This window comes from Parasteatoda tepidariorum, chromosome 5 (assembly GCF_043381705.1).
Source record: "Parasteatoda tepidariorum isolate YZ-2023 chromosome 5, CAS_Ptep_4.0, whole genome shotgun sequence".
Taxonomy (NCBI): domain Eukaryota; kingdom Metazoa; phylum Arthropoda; class Arachnida; order Araneae; family Theridiidae; genus Parasteatoda; species Parasteatoda tepidariorum.
Genome location: NC_092208.1, coordinates 36,199,351 through 36,218,075, shown reverse-complemented (window position 1 = coordinate 36,218,075; position 18,725 = coordinate 36,199,351). Strand labels below are relative to the sequence as shown.

Below are 18,725 nucleotides of genomic sequence, written 5' to 3'. Positions count from 1 at the left end.
ATGCTGTTAATACTTTGAAATGTTTTAAGAATTAAAGTAATATTTTAGATGATTACAGACACAAATAAGGAAGGTTAGAAGGAAGCTTTGTGAGCAGTAGCTAATTTAAAAGTCACAGTTAAAAATTCAAGCAAAAAATCTGTTTTAAAAATAGTCTTCAGCATTGTCTTTAATTTCATCATCTCATATGCATCTGACCACCAAAAGGGATTGTTCAATATTTTAAAACTGTTTGTGCTTTTTTTTCACTTTATAGTAATTTTTACGTTCAATATTAAGTGAAAAAAAGAAAAAGTCATCATCATACTCTATCCTACAATTAGATATAAGAGACACTAAAAATTAACATTGTAAAGACTTTATTTCCACTATCGTCACCATATCAAAATGCTAGATAAAATTAAGGTTTACTCTTTTCAACTAGCAAAAAATATTTTGGGAATACTGAAGAAAAATTCATATATAGTGACCTATTTACGCTGAACCTTCAAAACATCCAAAGAAAAGAGTTTTCATATTGGCAACCAGTATATCGAAATAATTCCTGTAACACTAATGCGAAGGTTAATTCCTATTCGCGGCTCACATAGAACGCACAGTGCTAAAAGACCAACAGTCAATTAACAATTGTGCTTTCTCAGTCTACAATCTTCATATTAGATACTTCGATAATTTTAATTATTTAATATACCTTTTCAAATATTCTTGCTAACACGAAGGAGTAAAATTATGCATGTAATGAGTCCCTTAATGAGTCACTAGAGAATGTATTTTTGGGGAAATAAAATCGTTTCAAGCCTAATGCAGCCTCTAATGAGGCCATTAAAAAGGGCAAAGATTTCAACAATCTAAAACCAATATATTTTACGATGAAACTAACGAACGATAATTATCTATTGCTCTATGAGACTGATATAGTGAATTCTGATGTTTTTAAGATTTCCTTTGTATTTTAGACTATAATTGTTTTTATTTTATCTCTTATTTTTTTTTTGTCTCTTATCTTTTTATATCTTTTGAATATCTGAGATTTTATAACTATCTCTAGTTATGCAAAATTTCTAGTTATGCAATCCATTTTTTTAGTACTTTGTCCCGATTATATTCTTGATATTTTTTTGTCGTAGCAGTCATATATTTTAATTCCATTTCCTTTCAGGAATGTTAATAAGAAAAAACACAAATTTTGGTCCAATTATTTGACGAATACTTTTCGGAATTCGATGTTGAGTGGCGTTCCGCAAATTCTTCTGGCTGAGAGTAAAATCAAGAAATGCGTTCTTACATTGGTCTTTCTGTCTTGTATAGTAGGATACCTTTATCAATCTTCTGAATTCCTGCGACTTTATTGGAAGTACGAAACTGTTGTTGATATACATTTAACTAACAGTAACCTAACAGAATTACCTTCCATCACCTTTTGTAATTATGATGGGTAAGTATGTTAAAACTGCGCATTTTTCATAACCAAAACCTACTTGTTTATTCTACAATTTTCAATATAACTGTTGAGAGTAGCAGAAAAATTTACTTTAATCCTACTTAACTAAACACGTGGCGTCCTAAAAACTGACAAATTGACAGGGGAAGTGAAAGGCACTTTTTTAATGGTTTGGCCCTTGGGTCTACTTCCCATTGGCCTCGGAAGTGCCAGAATTGCTACTCCCTTATCATTACCCAGTGGGCAACTGTGGCTAAGCCACGGCGGTGGATTAGCGTCACCCACGTCATACAACTTCACGCACGGAAGAAAGGACATAGAATACACTTGAAGAGAAAGTCACATTCATGTTAGGATACGAACATGAATGTATTTAATTCATGGTAGGATTGGAACTAACACTCAATGGTCTCGTCGTCCAGTAGACCACTGTGATCGGCTAATGAAAAACATCAATAAGAGGAAAAATTGTCATATGACATAATCACGAAAAACGCATGCAGGCTAGCCTTGAATCTAGAGGGAAAGCTCTTCCTTGGATTTCGAATACACCCGAGATGAAAAACTTTTGAAATAATTAATAAAATAAATATCTTTGTAGTTTGCTAATTTGTGTAATATCTCTCGTTTTTTTAATCACTCCTGTAGTTTGCTTATCGACCTTTGAAACTTTCTTTTTACCGGCCGATACAATATCTGTTGATTTAGTGATAGTCTTTGAGTGCGTTTTGAACGGAATTTCTTGGAATTCTTTAACCTTGCTATTACGATAAAGTGTAAATTCGTATTATTTCTCAATAATGTATTAGATGTAATTATCTGAAAATCGTATAATGCGTTGTGCAATATATTTTGTTTTTTTGCACATTGCATGACTTAGTGATAGCTTTAAATGTGTTTTGAGTGTAATTTTGATTGAGCGGAATTCTCAACCTTCTTATCCAAGATAAATTCTAACTTTACATTACCTCTAAACATAAAATTAGATATACGGGGTTTAAAAAATCATAGAAACTACTTAAATTTTTAAGGCATTCAAATCGGACTTTTTTTATAAGTGTGAATAAAAACAAAATTGTGTGTGAACAAAATTGTGAAAAAAAAATTCTTTAAATATTTTTTGAGCATGTATAGCATCAAAATATTACTTCAAACACTCATTGCTTACGCAATTTCAAACGATTTTTCAAATTACGCTTTTATTATTTATTAAAAATTACTTTCAAAAGTTTGTTTAATTTCAGTGAATATTTCTGTCGTTATAATAAGTAAACGTTTGTCAAATAATTTAGCTGCTATGAAAATGTTTAAGCTAAGTTTACGATATTTTCTGCAGTTGTTTCATATGATAATCAGCGTAATTGACATGAATTACAATGGTGTACAACACAATGGTGTTCTTCTGTTTCTGTCTGATGCTGCACCATACATGGTCAAAGTTGGAAAGTCAATTAAGGGATTTTATCCAAAACTTGTTTATATTACTTGTCTTGTTCATGCACTTAATCGTGTTGCCGAAGAGATCCGTGTAAATTACTCTGATGTAGACAGTCTGGTGTCAAATGTGAAAAAGATTTTTCTGAAAATCCAGTATCGCCAAGAATGTTTCAAAACATTTGCTCCTAGTCTAGCTTTGCCCCCTAAACTAGTAATCACCCGATGAGGTACCTGGTTGGATGCATGCTTATACTACAGTGAAAATTTTCAGATAGTGAAGTCTATCGTCAGTCGTTTTGATTCAGAAGATGCTGCATCAATTAAGATAGTGCGAAACGTGTCGGCCTCTGATAAAATCGAAGGAAACTTAGTATTTATCAAATCTAACTTTGCTATTGTGTCTTCTCCAATTACAAGCTTGGAGAAACAAGAATTGGAATTTTGCGATGCAATAAATTATATTGACGTAGTAAATCGAGTGTTGCAAAAAGCAAGGGGAAAGATAGGACAAAGTGTAGCAGCTAAATTAAGCAAAGTCTTGGAGAAGAACACTGACTTTCCAAACAATGAAGAAAATCTCTAGGATATTAACAGGTGAAGCAACATCTTTTCAAATTGAAGAAGAATTTGTCAGTAAGTGAAACCGTCATTTTCAAGTACGCTCCAATAAAATCAGTAGACGTTGAAAGAAGCTTCTCCAGGTATAAAAATTTACTTTCAGACAAGAGACGTTCTTTTACATTTCAAAATATCAAAAAACATGCAATAATCCAATTTAATTCTGATATTTAGTAATATTATGAGGTTGAAGTTGTTATATTCATTAAAGTTTCTAAACGAAATGAAAGTGTTTTGGAGTCAATGCATTTTCCTTTTTTGTTATTTTAGGATATAAGACATATTTTTCAGACTTTCATGAACGTAGAACAAGTATTGCATTGCTTTATATTTCTTGAAATGAGTCGTAATAATTTTAAAGAGTGAAACATTGTTTTAGTTCAATATTTTTACTTTATTTAAGTCATGTCATAAGGCATTTTTAGATCAATTTTCGCAATTTTAGAGCATTTTTTAAGGGCATTAGTTGAGATTTTTTAGATCATCGAAATCCGGGCTTTACTTATAAAGTTCTTAAAAATAATCATGTAAGTATTTCTTGAGAAATACGGAAAAATGAGTTAGTATAAAAGTGTCTCCATTATTTTATTCAACCTCCGTGAAACTATCTGAATATCGTAACATGTAATATGCAATACATTTTGCTTATTGCACATTGTATGATTTAGTGACAGTCATTAAAAGCATTTTAAGAGGAATTTCTTATAGAAATTTAAACATTCTCGATATAAGTATCTAAATATCTTAGTTTTCCAATAGGACAATATTTGTTTGTTATACCTTAACAAATATAATACATAAAATGTCTGCACGGTAATTGAGTAGAGAATCTTTTAATCTTTGAAGCTAATTTATTCAATAGATTGTCACTTAAATTAGAACTGAGTACTTACTTTTCACTAATCTGTGATATTTTTTACCTGTATCTTCATTTTCAAATGTATTAGAGAAAAATTATGAAACTCTCAATGGCATTCAATTTTGCAGAACAAATATAACGAAGATATGTGAGATGAATCCTATCTGGTGCTCACCATTATCTGAACAAGATCATCTTCCTGAAAATGTCTGTGGTTGTTTACCACAGCGTTATTGTGAAAATGGCACTTTTAAAGATAGAAAGGTTTGTATTTATAAATTCTGTTTTCATTAAATTCTACAGCAGCATTACATGAGACCATTGCAGATGCTTTCTCTCTCGACTTTTATGTATCACTCAAGCCATGTTATTGTGGCGATAATTAATTTGTTTATTTTCATTAATTTAATATAATTAATTTAATAAAATTAATTTTGATAATTAAATGGTATTAATTTGATTTAAAAGTGGTGGTACATTAGTTTAACCAGTAAATTTTCTAGTCGGAAGTGAGAACTTTTAAAACCTCAGAAACTGGGAAAGTGATTTGCAGGGAACCTGTAGTTTTAAACTAAGAAAAATTCATCAAAATAGGATAATTTTTTCAAAACCTTTTTCTGCCTTTTTTATTATTCACTTCCAAACTTTTTGTTAAAACGTATTATTTATTAATAATTTAATTTAAATACAACAGTGAAATAATAATATTTTTATTTCCCCCTGCTTTATTTGTAAACCCACCCACACATGCACACANTAAGTATATATATATCGTACGTGCGATTGTTAGTTTTCAGATCATGAATAAAACCTGGGTTATATTTCATTCCATACTGAAAATCATTTACTTTATAGGTTCTTCCTTTTGATACCTATGGTGATATAGCTTCATTTTCACCCGATGAACGCCTAGAGTATGTTCAAGATTTAAATGATGTAATACGTAGCTGTTCTTTCGTGGAGCGTGGAAAACATCCCGAGGATTGTGAGTAAGTTTTATGTTGCGTTGTAACAACAAAACACGAAACTAGTTTCAGGCATTGTAGTTTAAAGTTCGTATGATAGATTCTGGATGTTTCTTATTAAAGTCCTTAAAATTTTCTTTTCATACATCTTCACATCTACTAAATCTGGAAATTTTCTGTGTGCATGGTTGTTCGTGCTTTAAGAATTTGAGAGCCGGTGCACCTGTTTAAATCTCGTTTCTTGATGAAGTTTTTAAATTTTCATCACAATGACTATGATTGATACTCAATCTCCAGCAGCATTTAGTTCTCATGTAATATAAGATAAATAAGTAATAAAACTCACTATTGAAACTGATTTTCAGATACTAATGTTTCATAATAGTCCCGTTCATTTTGAAATAACTGGTTGAAACTGGCCATAGTGATACTATAATTTTGTTTTAAACTTCCTTTCTAAGCCCTTCTTACTTTTCTGGGTCTTTTATGTACGTACTAGTGGGCTGCTCTCTAACGCTTGCCAACCCCCAAAAATTGCTACGCAATCTTATATGTTTACAGGAGGATCGTGTCGAACATTTATGACCTAAACGCCAGAATTAAAACCGCAATAGCCTCTGTGGATGCCGACATGCTTGCTGCCACCTGGCGTGAAATTGACCATCGACTTGATATTCTCCGTGCGACGAAGGGGGCACACGTGGAAGTTCATTGACAAGGGTCATGAAACTTTTTGATTCCATCTAACCATTTATGTTATTAATTTTAATCTATCTTTATTATTTTATGAGTTATTGAACATCAAAATGGGTCCGGGATTTTATAAACGCACTGCATTTAACATTTTTCGTTTGAAGATCAAGAAAGTTTTCTATCAAAGCTTATCCTGATAAGAAATAATTTTTACAAACACAACGCATCTTCACTGTGTCCTAACTTTAGGGGGTGGGATCGATTTCCCAAACAATTTATTCGTCAAAACTTAGTAATCCTCAAAATGCAACGGATGATGGTAATCTAACCATCATTTTTTTGAATAATGTACATATGTCATTCTTCTTTTTCTATCTTTATTTATGATAATGAATTTAATTTTTTTGAAATGAGAAATTGGAAGACTTTAAATGTTAAAAAAATCTTTATAGGAAAAGTAAAATTAATAAGAACAATAGATTTTTTTTTTAGGAATAACCCTTAAATCACAGTAACAAAATACAATCTGGAACTGTATTGGAGGTTAGATATTATGTACGGATAAAAAAAAATGTATTTTTCTGAACCTTGACCAATAATAAGTGCACTACAACTTAAATTTTTTTTTTTTGCTTTTTGGAGGAAAAAAAATTGATTGATTTATATATCAAAATTCAAAATTGTTCATTATTTACTGTTTTTGAAGAAGAAAAGTCAACAAGCTTCTAGTGTAATCTGGAATGTCTCGTTTTGTTTTTTTTCTAGATCGTTGAAACTTCAGATAAATTTTTTCGCAAAAATATCCCAACGCTTCTTAGATCACAAAAATAGTCGCCAAAATAGGCAGTGATTCCATTGTCAATCAGAAAATTTTTTTCCCTTGTAATTTGTTAAGTGCAGTATATATACGTAAAGTCATCAAGCTAAATTGTGGATTTTTGGTTGTGTTCTAAGCAAAAATCAGTAAAATAGTGACGCATTCAATATTTTCAACAATTTATCTGCAAGAAATTAATATTCTAATTTTAAAAAAAATACTTGCTGTACCATGTAATTGTTAAGATCAGAACAAGCAAAGGATGAAATAAAATCCTGAAAAGCTAGGATTTTTTTTTGTCCAATGTTGCGGGAACGCTATCGCCTTTTACTTTTTTTGAACTGCTTAAATATTAATTTGTGTCCCTTAAAGGGCGCATTCTTTTTGACTTGAGAGAGAGAATCAAGAGAGAAGAAAGAGTAGCAGAAATATGAAAATTTGCCCTTTATGTCAAATTTCTAAAAAATTTATGGACATTTCGCAACAAACTTTCATTAAAAAATATATTTATAGCAAGGAAATCGAAATAAATACTTCGAAAAGATAACTCTTTAATAACTCTTTGGTTCTAATCAGCGTATTTTTAAGTACTGATGCTCAATTTTTTTATCATCCTTTCATTGATATTTCAAGGCATTATACCACAACATAAGGAGGGAATATCACATCACAACATATGGGATATCATATCACAACATATGAAACAACGAGAGAGTTTAAAATCCCTAATCAAAGCATCTATTTCAAGCGTATTGTAAATGTAATATAAAAATACAGAATGTGCTAAAAGCTTTTCTAACAGGTAAAGGCCTTTGACACGCTTTCTTTCTAACACTGCATAAGAAAAAGTCATCAAAGACAAGGAGAATGGCACTTTATACAATAAATCCAATCAAGTGCTCTCTCACACTTTTGTTTGTTACCTCGGCTAAGAGATGTAATATTATAAAAAATTTTGACTATATTATCAATAAGCCTAATAAATTACACAATTGTGTTTTGGTTTCAGATTGATTTAAGCCTTTCATGGTCTTTACATTTTCTGGATCTGCCCGACGTTACTCTGAACCTTTCACAAAATTGATTTCTTTTTTAATTTACTAAATTTAATATAGCTAATGTGGCTGACAATTAAGACTTGTATTAAATTACTTAAATGAGTATACCAACTATCTTAAAATGCTGCTGCGTCATGCATGTAATCTGTGTAAAATTACCTAATTTCATAAAATGACTTAGGATGTCGGTTTCCAGGATTCTCAAGGATGTCGTACGTATTTTAAAACTTTAAGAGCTCTAGATTTGTCAGGACAGATTATTTTAAAATTTAAAATTTTACCACTTAAATTTGCTTAGGTTAAATTTGTGTAAACATTTCTCACATTACATTTACCAGCAATTATAAATTTCATATGATATTATCTTCGGATAAGCAAGTTTTCTAATTGAGTGCAAAAATATTTTTGATTTGCTTCTTTAGTTTGGGAGATATTGTGAAGTGCGCAAATTGTAAGATTTACAAAAGGGAATTAGAACTTTCAGCCTTGATTTATCTGATTTGCGACTGTCTCCGATATTTTGCGGATCAAAAATTCGTGGGGGGGGGGAGTTATGTTTAATTAGCTAAAATATGTTTTTGTGTCTGATATCGTAGCCTCATATATAGTATTCAATAAAAATATTCACTTTTTTTGCATACTGTATTTACCATTCAAATGTGTGCCATAATAATAAAGGGGTAATAAATTATTATATAAATTAGTGATTAAATAAATTTTAGTAGTCAGTAAATAAGGATTATGGTTGATGGACATTTTTTGAAAATTTATCATTGACTAAATTATGTTATAATATTAGTTAAGGCACATTTCAGTGAAAGGAATCCTTAGATGTATACATATTATGTTTTTGCCATATTGATCGAAATAGTAATTCATCAACGTTATTTAACAACAACTCACATTTTTATTAAATAATTATTCGAGCAGTTTGTTTTTTAAAAAAACTATCGGACAAATATAAAAATTATAACACTTCAGAATATTCCAGAAAGAAACCAAAACAAACCATGAGTCCAGGACAAATTTGCACAGAAGCAAATTTTGTTTTAGTCAGTGATTTCTTTTACATTCTCATCTCGATGTAGGAAAGATGATTTGAATGATAAGGTCATCAAGAGAAGCCAACAAATTGGTCTTCATTTCCGTAGGCAGGATAGATCAAGTACAGCGAAAGAACGCCGGTTGTTCGTTGTTGAAAAAGAATTAAACCGTTATTATCGGAGGCCCATTAGAATTCGTCAATATTCAATCCCCCGCCCCCAAATAGCAAAGTGTGTGTGGGGGAGGGGGAGTTGCACCCCTCTATTTGAAGAAACAATCATGAGAAGAAAATACTGTGCTATGACGCCATTTTTGCTCCCTCTGGGGGGAAAACGAAAGGAGAAGTGAATTTCAAGAAAGAATATTTATTACATGATGGTCCAAGTGCGCGGGTGTGGTCTTCGTTGAAATATCTCAGTACTTATACTTGAGCTTGCTTCTTTCAGAAAATTAAAGTTCTGAACAAACTTGTTTTCATCCTACTTAATTTTTATCAGCAGAATTTTATTATTGGTAAGGTGAGAGAAGAAGCGAGTAACAACTAACATCGAAACAATGTTGAAAACGCCGTGTCGATCGCTAATTATTTTAAAGGGGTTATTGAAGCGCCGGCTTAAAAAGGGTAAAAGTTATAGATTGTAATTAGGTCTCCCCTAAGTCACTGTTGAGTATCAATAAGTTTTACTGTGCAGGTTTGACTTAAAATCTACTTTTTGATACTAAAGTAATAATGATTCTAATTCGGAGAAGGATTCTCTGAAAGCGGAATGACATACTAGACAACAAGTACTTGAGTAGTTTCTGCGAACATCCCATTTTCTACAGCAAGTTACTCTTTAGCTTCGAAATGACGCCCAAACAGGACTGAAAAGTTGCATTTGTTCTTCCATTACTAAAGTGTACAATAAGTCGAATTTGGGGTAAGGTTTTCTCAAAGCGTGATGGCATACTAGACAACAAGTACTTGAACAGTTCCTATGAAAAACTATCCACTTTTTACAGAAGTTACTCCTTAATTTTGAAATGACTCTCAAACAGGACTGAAAAGTTGCATTTGTTCTTCCATTACTTAAGTGTACAATGAGTCAAATTTGGGGTATGGTTTTCTCGAAGCGTGATGGCATACTAGACAACAAGTACTTGAACAGTTCCTATGAAAAACTATTCAATTTTTACAGAAGTTACTCCTTAATTTTGAAATGACTCTCAAACAGGAATCGAGTTTCAATTGCTTTCCCCCTCCCTAAAGGGTAAAAGTTAGGAGATCAGACAGACGAATGACAGTGAATAACTTAAATTCCAGATAATCGTCGTAAACATGTCACCCATGCATTAAGTTGTTAAATTAACAGGAATCTAGAGCCATTTTTGACAGTAAAAATCGAATAGAGCTCGAAAATCTCAAAACAGTAAGGTAACCTAAACACCTGTTTCGGTATTGGGCTGTTCATTGAAATAACAGCTAAACCATGGCACTTCCCGCACTATAATATACTACCCGAGAAATGCTTTATACGTTATAATTGGATGAGTCAAATTTTAAGAAAAAAAATTCAATCAACGAAAAAAAATCATTTTTAATTATTTTACGTAGAAAATTTTGCAAATTTTGATTGTGCATATATTCTGGAATGTATTATATACATTTCAAGACATATTAAAAGTAATATGTTATAAGCATTTAATTTCAAATTTCAATGATTTTACTTTTTCTTCACAGCTTTTCATACTTCAAAAAGTCAAGTGTTCCCTCACAAGCTGAATCTGGTGTTTTGAGTGGCTGTTATACTTTAAATACTGTTTTTGGAAGACCAAATGCAAAGCCAAATGTAGTGACTTCAAGTGGAAGTAAGTTATACATTTTTATTTCCTGTATCATGAAACTTTGCTTACCGAACATCTTAAAATTGTTTCCTACTTAGCATAGTAAAGACTTTTAATTATGAATTACAAATTTTCTCTTTGAAGCTGAAAAATAACTTAATCAGTAATTGGAAATTAATTATTCTAAATTAAATAAGATTATCTCACGTTAGAGAATATGTCTTTTAAATAGAATATTATGAAATCATACAGCCTGTATTCCCAGACAAAATATTCTTCAGAAAATCTAAAAAAAGCAATCAAAAAACTTTTTAGGAAATCTGTAGTTTTTTTTTCAAAACAAAACCCTAAAATAAATTAGTTAATTTGAAGATGTAGTTTAAATGTCTTTAAAGTCTAACTTGTATTTTTTAAAGAAAAATTTAAGATAAAAATAAGAAAATTTAGGCAAAAAGAAAAAAAAATGACGGAAATTAAAATTCTGAAAAACGGCTGTGAAATAACTGATTTTTCTAAGCCTATATTTTTTAGGTAAATAATCTTAAGGAAAATTCGAATACCTCATAAGAAGACTCTGCAGTACTAATTTTTAATAAAAAACTAATTATCTAGATGCCCTAATTTTTAAGTAGTCTGATATTTATATTAAAGACTATTTTCTTTTTCTTTTACATGAAATAATGTTAGTTTTTAAAAAATCGGTTGTGATTTTAACGCTTTACAACTGTTGGCTTTATAGTTTTCGTGAAATAAACGATTATTCTTAATATAAGATAATTTTCTTAAAGTAAAATAATATTTTAAAAATATTATACAGTGCTTAAAAAGTGCAATTTTAATGTGATTTGTAGTTTTCAATATATATTTTGGTTTTTCTACTTCCCCGAAAATGTTACATTAGTATTAGAAATTGCGGTTCAGATGTTTTCATAAATAATGGCAGTGAACAATGGGGAACAGCCATGAAAGATTGATAAGAGTTGGTAAACATTTACCTTCTTTCTCTTTACCTTGATATTTCTTATTAATAATAACAAACAAATTTTATTGGACATCAATTTCCTTTGCTTTTACTCGAATCTTAAAAATGTATAAAGGAATATTAAATTGGAGAACAATCTGCGCATTAAAAACAATTTTATTGCAGCCCCAAGTATCTATCCAATATGTCAGATTATTTAAAGTGAGAAATAGTTTTTGCGTAGTAAAAAGAAACGAAATAAAAAAGTCAACTAAAGAAAATAGTGCGTGGAGTCCCTCCGCGTGGAAGAAGTTAAACTTCGCAACCTGCGACGTTAATTGTAGAAGAATAAGCAGTCGTAGAAGGATCACTAATTCTATTCAACGATTCTTTTACCTGCTCCGCTCGCTTCCGTGCTCTGTAATCACGGTAATATTGTGCATTTTTCCCTCGTGGACCTCTTGAATTAGTGGAAGTGCTTGTGGTTGCCTCATCATCTCGCCCTGGAAAATGTATTGGTATTAATTATGTATGTGAATGCGTCATAATCAGTGTGAATCCTAACAATAATGCGTGTGAATCCTAACAATCAATTGATATTCACAAGAGACGTACCTTGACATAACCTTAAATCCTTCGCATTGTCCGTGGGATTGTTTTCACTCATTTTTTACAATTGTTATCCACTAAATTTGAAAATAAAAAATACTACCCTGTTAAATTATATGTGTATCTAATCAAACTAAAAAAATATTTATAGAAAAACAATACTTTTATGACTTTTATTATTTTTATGCTAGTGAGAACCAAAACAATATGGAAATGAATGAGGGAAGACTGGATCCTACCACGTGATTTCCCGGCCAATAAAAATTTAGCGTTAAACGTTTAACGCAACCTTGTTAGACGTCGCATAAGAAATATAACTTCAAAAAGAAAGAAACAAAGAAAAAGATAATGAAAAAAGATATCATTTAACAGTCAAAATTTATATTAAACTCTCTGTGCTGTAGTTCACTTAGTTGGATAAGTTGTGTTTTAAAAAATAAATGTGCAAAGTTTATTATATTTTTCTCAATTATTTCAGCCATAATTCTCAATATTTCAATTGATGAAAGTGAATATTTATATCTTCATCATCCTCCAGAAGGGTTGATATCGTTTCACAATCCGTACCACATTGTCAATCCTCACATGAAAGGCTTTACTTTATCTCTGAAAACACAACGACATACTTTTCATTTAAAGAAGGTAATTATATTTAAACTTTAAAAGTCGTACTTTTATGCCATTATTTAGATAAATATATACTCTTCGCACTGCGAAAAAACAAGCTACTTTTAATCGGTATTTATTTATACCGTGATATAGAGCAATAAAATGAACTAATATAATAATCTAAGTTCAAGAAAAATTTTTTTACAATTATTTTAAATAACAATTAAAGGAATCGATCCAAATTACATGTTTATTGCTGCATTTTCAGTCATAATGTGCTAAAAAAAATACTTAATTTCGTTTGTGATTAATTGTTGGTCTCTCAAACTTTTGAAAGATTTAAAATTTATTGATAAGTAAGAGAAATCGCACAATCTAAACACTTCTAAAGTTTTAAAATAATCATGTACGTATTTCTTGAAAGATTTAAAAATCTCAAGAACTTTAAATGCCGCTTCCATTTTTGTAGGTGTTCCCGTAACTAAACTAAGCCTTGATTACCTCTGGAGAGAAAGTAAAAAAGATATTAGAAAAGAAAAATTCGAGATTTCTTTCCCAATCAAAACGCAAAAAGGAGTCCACTGGGTTCGTGAGACTCGAGGGAAGGGATTTATGGAAATCACTACAAGAGCAAAACTAAACTTTGGCTGTTGAAGCCACAACATCAGAGTGCCCAAGAGCACTGAGCTGCTATCGATGTAATCGCTTAGAGAATACGGCGATAGACTGTCTGAGTGCTGAAATCTGCTTCAATTGTTACGAGACCGGACGCCATGCAGAGACTTTCAGACAGAAGATCAAATGTGTTAACTGCCATGAAACAAACAAGAAGTTTGGATCACGCTTGAAAATTAACCATAGTGCCTTGAAGATGTCCTGTCAGTCATTCCAACTAATAATAGAAATAATGAAAATTGAAACGTATTAGAACTAAACTGTTTCTGGAATCCAATAGTGATTATAAGCCAATCTTGGCATTCTCCAATATGTTGCTCCAATCAAAAACATGCATTTTTTCAAAGCTGGTTAAAGGCCTTTCATCCAGAGGGCTGCTTGACTGGTGGCTGCTACTCTGTGGTTGACCCGGGTTTGGTCATCAGCTGCAGACAGATCGGTAATGCAGCCCTGTGACCTTGGAATCAGTGTTTGGTATGGGCAGGCTTCCTGAGCTCATGGAGCATGAAAGCATCGTGGTGCTTTCCTTTTGCTTAACTCGGGGCCTTGTGTCTTGGATCCACTCACTGCATGCTTCGTTCGGGCTCGGCGTCTTCACTCGTTACAACTCATATCATTCTGGCGAACTGGCCACGTGGATCTGGAGCATCAACTCTTAATTTTCAAACTTTAAAATTGCTATATTTTAGAACAATTCGGTCATTTTACATTAAATTTTGTAATTTATTTCAAAAGATAGGGTTTATAAATACTTTAAAATGCTACGCAATTTCTTGTACTTATAGCGAGAGACAAAGGTGGAGCCAGAGACAGTAATCTTAATCCCATTCAACGATTTATTGAATTTAAAATGGTTTTATTTTTCTTAATCAAATAACTTATTCTATTTACAGGTGGTGAGGAAGCTACTTCCGTATCCTTATGACACAAATTGCATTGATTACTTATCTAGATGGAAAGAAAGAGGAGGCAAGGGTCCGTTAAATAATGAAGTAAGAAGGATAGCTAGAGTTTTTCTCTTCTCATTTTGCCATATATATTAGAGTGGAAGGAAAAAACGCTATAGTGATTTGCGTAATTGTTTACGCTATAGTTATTTTTAAAACGTTATAGTGTAGAAAAAAAAGCTTTATGTAAAAGGAAGAAAATTGACATAAGAATACTCAAATTGGAATGATTAATGATACTTAAAACTTAAAAAGACTGGAAGATTTGCACATTTTTGTTCAATACCACTTAAAATTGTGCAATCGTCATACTATAGCTCCTTATGCCTATTTTATGGTTTAAAAAAGCGGAATACAATAACGTATCCTTTTTAATTCAATAACTACTGATTCATCAATGCGCTTAAAAAACAGGAATTATATAAATTTTTCCATGCTTCTCGCCATTTACTGTAAGCGTTAATCAGTCAACATCAACCATAATTACTTAAAATTACACAATCGACATGCTTTAGATTCCTATGTTAATTTTATTGGATATTAATTTAAAAAGGGAAATAAATAAAAAAATATGTATTATTTTTAAGCATACCAGTAATGCTATGCGTTAAGAAAAACGCGAATAACGTAACTTTTCTCCAGTTTCCTGATTTATACCGCCGTGGCTTATAAGCTGCCACATAATGAACATCCTACAACTGGGAAATGAAAAGATTTCCTTCACAGAAAATTGTCGAAACATGAATTCTGTATTCAAGAAAAATTCTAATCAAATTTTAAGTTGAAATAAACAGCAGACGTGTCAATTTATCTAAAGGATAGCTAGGACACTAAAGTAAAAAATATAATGCTTATGGAACAAAAGATCTATCTATACATCTGCTAACTACAGGATTGTTCTTATATATTATTATAGTAATTCGTAGGAATATATCTACAATTATCATTAAAACGAAGAATTAGCATTTAAGCAGAAGCTGAACGTATTTATAAGCAGAGTTTTTTCACTTTTGAGGCTTTCATTACCAATTTCAAGGATTTCTCGCAATTTGGAAACTTTTAGGTTTATAATGTTGTTGAGAAGTTCAGAAGTTGCTCAGAAGTTGTAAACCACTGGTACCATAGCTTCAAGATACACCGAGTCCAAATGCTAGTCTATATACTTGCAGGCCTGTCAGATCTTTTCCACACATGGTAACTTGCTGTTGCCAGTGATTAGCTTGGAGTAGAGATCATGCAATGAAGAGATAGTAACAGTGGGTTTGTGTGATGTTTTCCGACTAGTCAAGGTTAGATTCACGTCGGAATTTTAAATGTAAATTTATGTAAGTCTAGTAATTGTAGTAAAAGCAAATGTAAATTTAGGTACTCGATACCATAGACAATATCTTTGAACGACAGTTTTACGGTGGTACATAATTACTCATTTGGGGTGAAATTATGCAAGGCTACAGATTTCATGCATATAAATGATTTCTTATTCGCTAAATAAGATAAACTCGATGATTAGCACAAAAGTGGTAGAATAGGTGGAATACATCTCCAAATTAGTATTCCTAAAGTTATCTGAATCAACATATTTATTCTATTCATAGTTATTCTAGTTTCAGATAACATTGAATAACATCAGAAAATAAGAGAAATTTCGAATTGATGAGAAATGCGAGGAAAGAGAAAAATTTGCTTTTTTCTCAACGTTAGATTCTATACAAAGTAATATCATCTAACGTTCATCATAATATTGTTTCACTTTATGATTTGCTACTATTATATTTGATATTTTATGTTATTGTTTTTCGTTGTCTTACTTTACTTTTTGGAATAATCGAGAGAAAAGTTTGGACGGTAGTAGAATATTTCGGCGATATAATTTTAGTTAATTTTCTGTGTGGTTGTGTAGCCTTAAAACATGGCTATCATGATGCTAAGTCCTCAAAACCGCTGATCATTATTCTGATGAAATGAAGTGTATAAAATATGTTTTGCTTAATTTAAAAACGTAAATCCAGTACGAAGAGCAACAAATAATAAAAAATAGACAAATAAATTATTAGCTTTATTATTTGACTCGTCATATGCCTTTCAGTTTTTGTGCATGATTTTGTAGTATTGTTCAGACCTGATACACTAATTATTTTCTTCTTTACTCTCCCCGTACGAAATAGAGTGTTCAATTAATTTTTCATGAAACCATCCTCGGACGACAAGAAATTTCATCTCTTTAACAATATGATCCGGAATGGCAGTTTTTTTTTATGGGAATTTGTCTGAAATTGTTTAGGAGTTGTAAATTTAAATAAGTTTGGCTGTATTGATATCTATCTTTAATTTAAAGGCATTTAGTGAGATAATCTATCTCCTTCTATTAAACAAATATGCTTAGAGAATAGCTTTACAACACACTAAATTTAATGAATTTCAATCATGTTTTTTTGTGTTTCAGGACTGCTATAATGAATGCCAATTAAATATTAGCTTAAACGTATTTGAGTGTCTACATTCTGAGTTCAGACCGTATTCAATGGAAAGCATCTTCTGTCCTATGGAATTCCTTAGTGAGTAAAAAACTAGAATTTAAACTATTTTTATTATCTTTCTTATGCATTCTATTACAATTATTTTGACAACGTAGAATTAGCATATTGACCTTTGAACCGTTACTTATTAGTAACTTGTTACTTTATCAATTTTAAACCTCTTAAGGAAAAATGAGTTGATTGTAAAATATGTATATATTTTAGTAGAATTCACTTTAACTAATAAGATTAAAACCAGGTAGCTAAAGTTACAAAGACAATCATGATAAATTTGCACATTTGGTATTTTCTTTATCGTTTAAAAAATTTAAAACTTTAAAACTCAACTTTATGAAAAAAAGTTTTTTATCCGGTTGTAAAATGAGTTAAGAATTTTAAAAAGTCATTTTATGTTATCTTTTTCATATGATTATATTAAGATATATTTATCAACATGAATCATTTTTCACAGTAATCATTTTACGGTTCCACTAAGCAAATAAGAACCTTTATTCCATTAATCTTGTCTTTTAACTTATTTCAATGAGCATATATTATCTAAATTAATTAAGAATCATTGATGTCAATAATAGACGTTTTCCTCCGTCTCCGCAGTGAATTACTAGCACTTAGTAGCATTTTAAGTTGAATATAACGAACTGTTAAGTTATTTGGGAAATTATTGTTTGTGATTTTTCAACGTGATGTTAGTTTACTTCGATTATTGATTAATTAATCATTTTCTTACATCAACCAATAAATAGAGATTCTTTAGAAAATCACCGTCAATAATTAGTTGTCTAACAACAATAAAGAGCTCAGTGTACGGTCGGTGCAGATTAAAATCCAGAGTTTAAATGTTTGTTCCGTAAGTTAAAATTTTAGTACTATATTTGCTGCGAATCAGACGAAATCATCAGAAACTTTTGTCTGAGATGCGTTACTCTTTTGTAGGACTGACAAATCTGCGCAATAAACAGATTTAAATTGCATTTTAACAATAAACAGATAAACAGAAAACCAATAAACAGATTTAAATTGCATTTTTTGATCGGCCAATAAGATACTATAAAACTGGCTATCGATATGGCCCATTGCATCGATTTGGCACATTTTTTTGAGTAGCTGCATAGAGGAAAACATTTCTTGTGCAGTTTCCAAAATTCGTATGAAAAAACAACATCCATTTTTGGGATATTATTTCATTTCTGCGCTACTGAAATTAATAGTAGGGGAGAGTGGGGTCAATTGTAACAGGGTATGATTGTAACAGAGCAAAAATTTCGAGTGTCGGGTTCTAGATTTGGTTCCTAGGTGGCGCACAAGGTGTATTTAATAAATCTACATGTACACCCATGCTGGCAAACATTTTTATGTACTTTTGAAAGAGTTACATCACAAAAGATATTTCCCGCTACGTAAGTACTTTTTTTGGTATTAGAATATTATATTGTAACAAAGTAATTTTGTTTAAACAAATAAAAATTATTAACCGAATATGTAAGGGGACACCTTAATTAACATTTCAATAAAAAACATTTGTTTTGTTAATTAACTAGCATTGTTTTTAACAAATGAAGCTGAAATGGCGTCTTGGGGACAATTGTAACAGTAAGTAAAGGGACGATTGTAACAGCTGAAAATAAATAATC

General features: G+C 31.0%; 1 protein-coding gene across 1 annotated transcript in view; it reads left to right on the top strand.

The window, feature by feature from the left end:
• The window catches only part of LOC107447884 (uncharacterized), an 86,903-nt gene that overhangs the window by 50,397 nt on the left and 17,781 nt on the right, over window positions 1-18,725 (top strand). Inside the window, exons 15-21 of the mRNA XM_071181291.1 lie at window positions 1,160-1,435; window positions 4,484-4,619; window positions 5,211-5,344; window positions 10,653-10,780; window positions 12,805-12,968; window positions 14,504-14,602; window positions 17,001-17,112. Of these exons, the coding sequence (XP_071037392.1) occupies window positions 1,160-1,435; window positions 4,484-4,619; window positions 5,211-5,344; window positions 10,653-10,780; window positions 12,805-12,968; window positions 14,504-14,602; window positions 17,001-17,112 (1,049 nt within the window). The remainder of the gene's footprint in view (window positions 1-1,159; window positions 1,436-4,483; window positions 4,620-5,210; window positions 5,345-10,652; window positions 10,781-12,804; window positions 12,969-14,503; window positions 14,603-17,000; window positions 17,113-18,725) is intronic.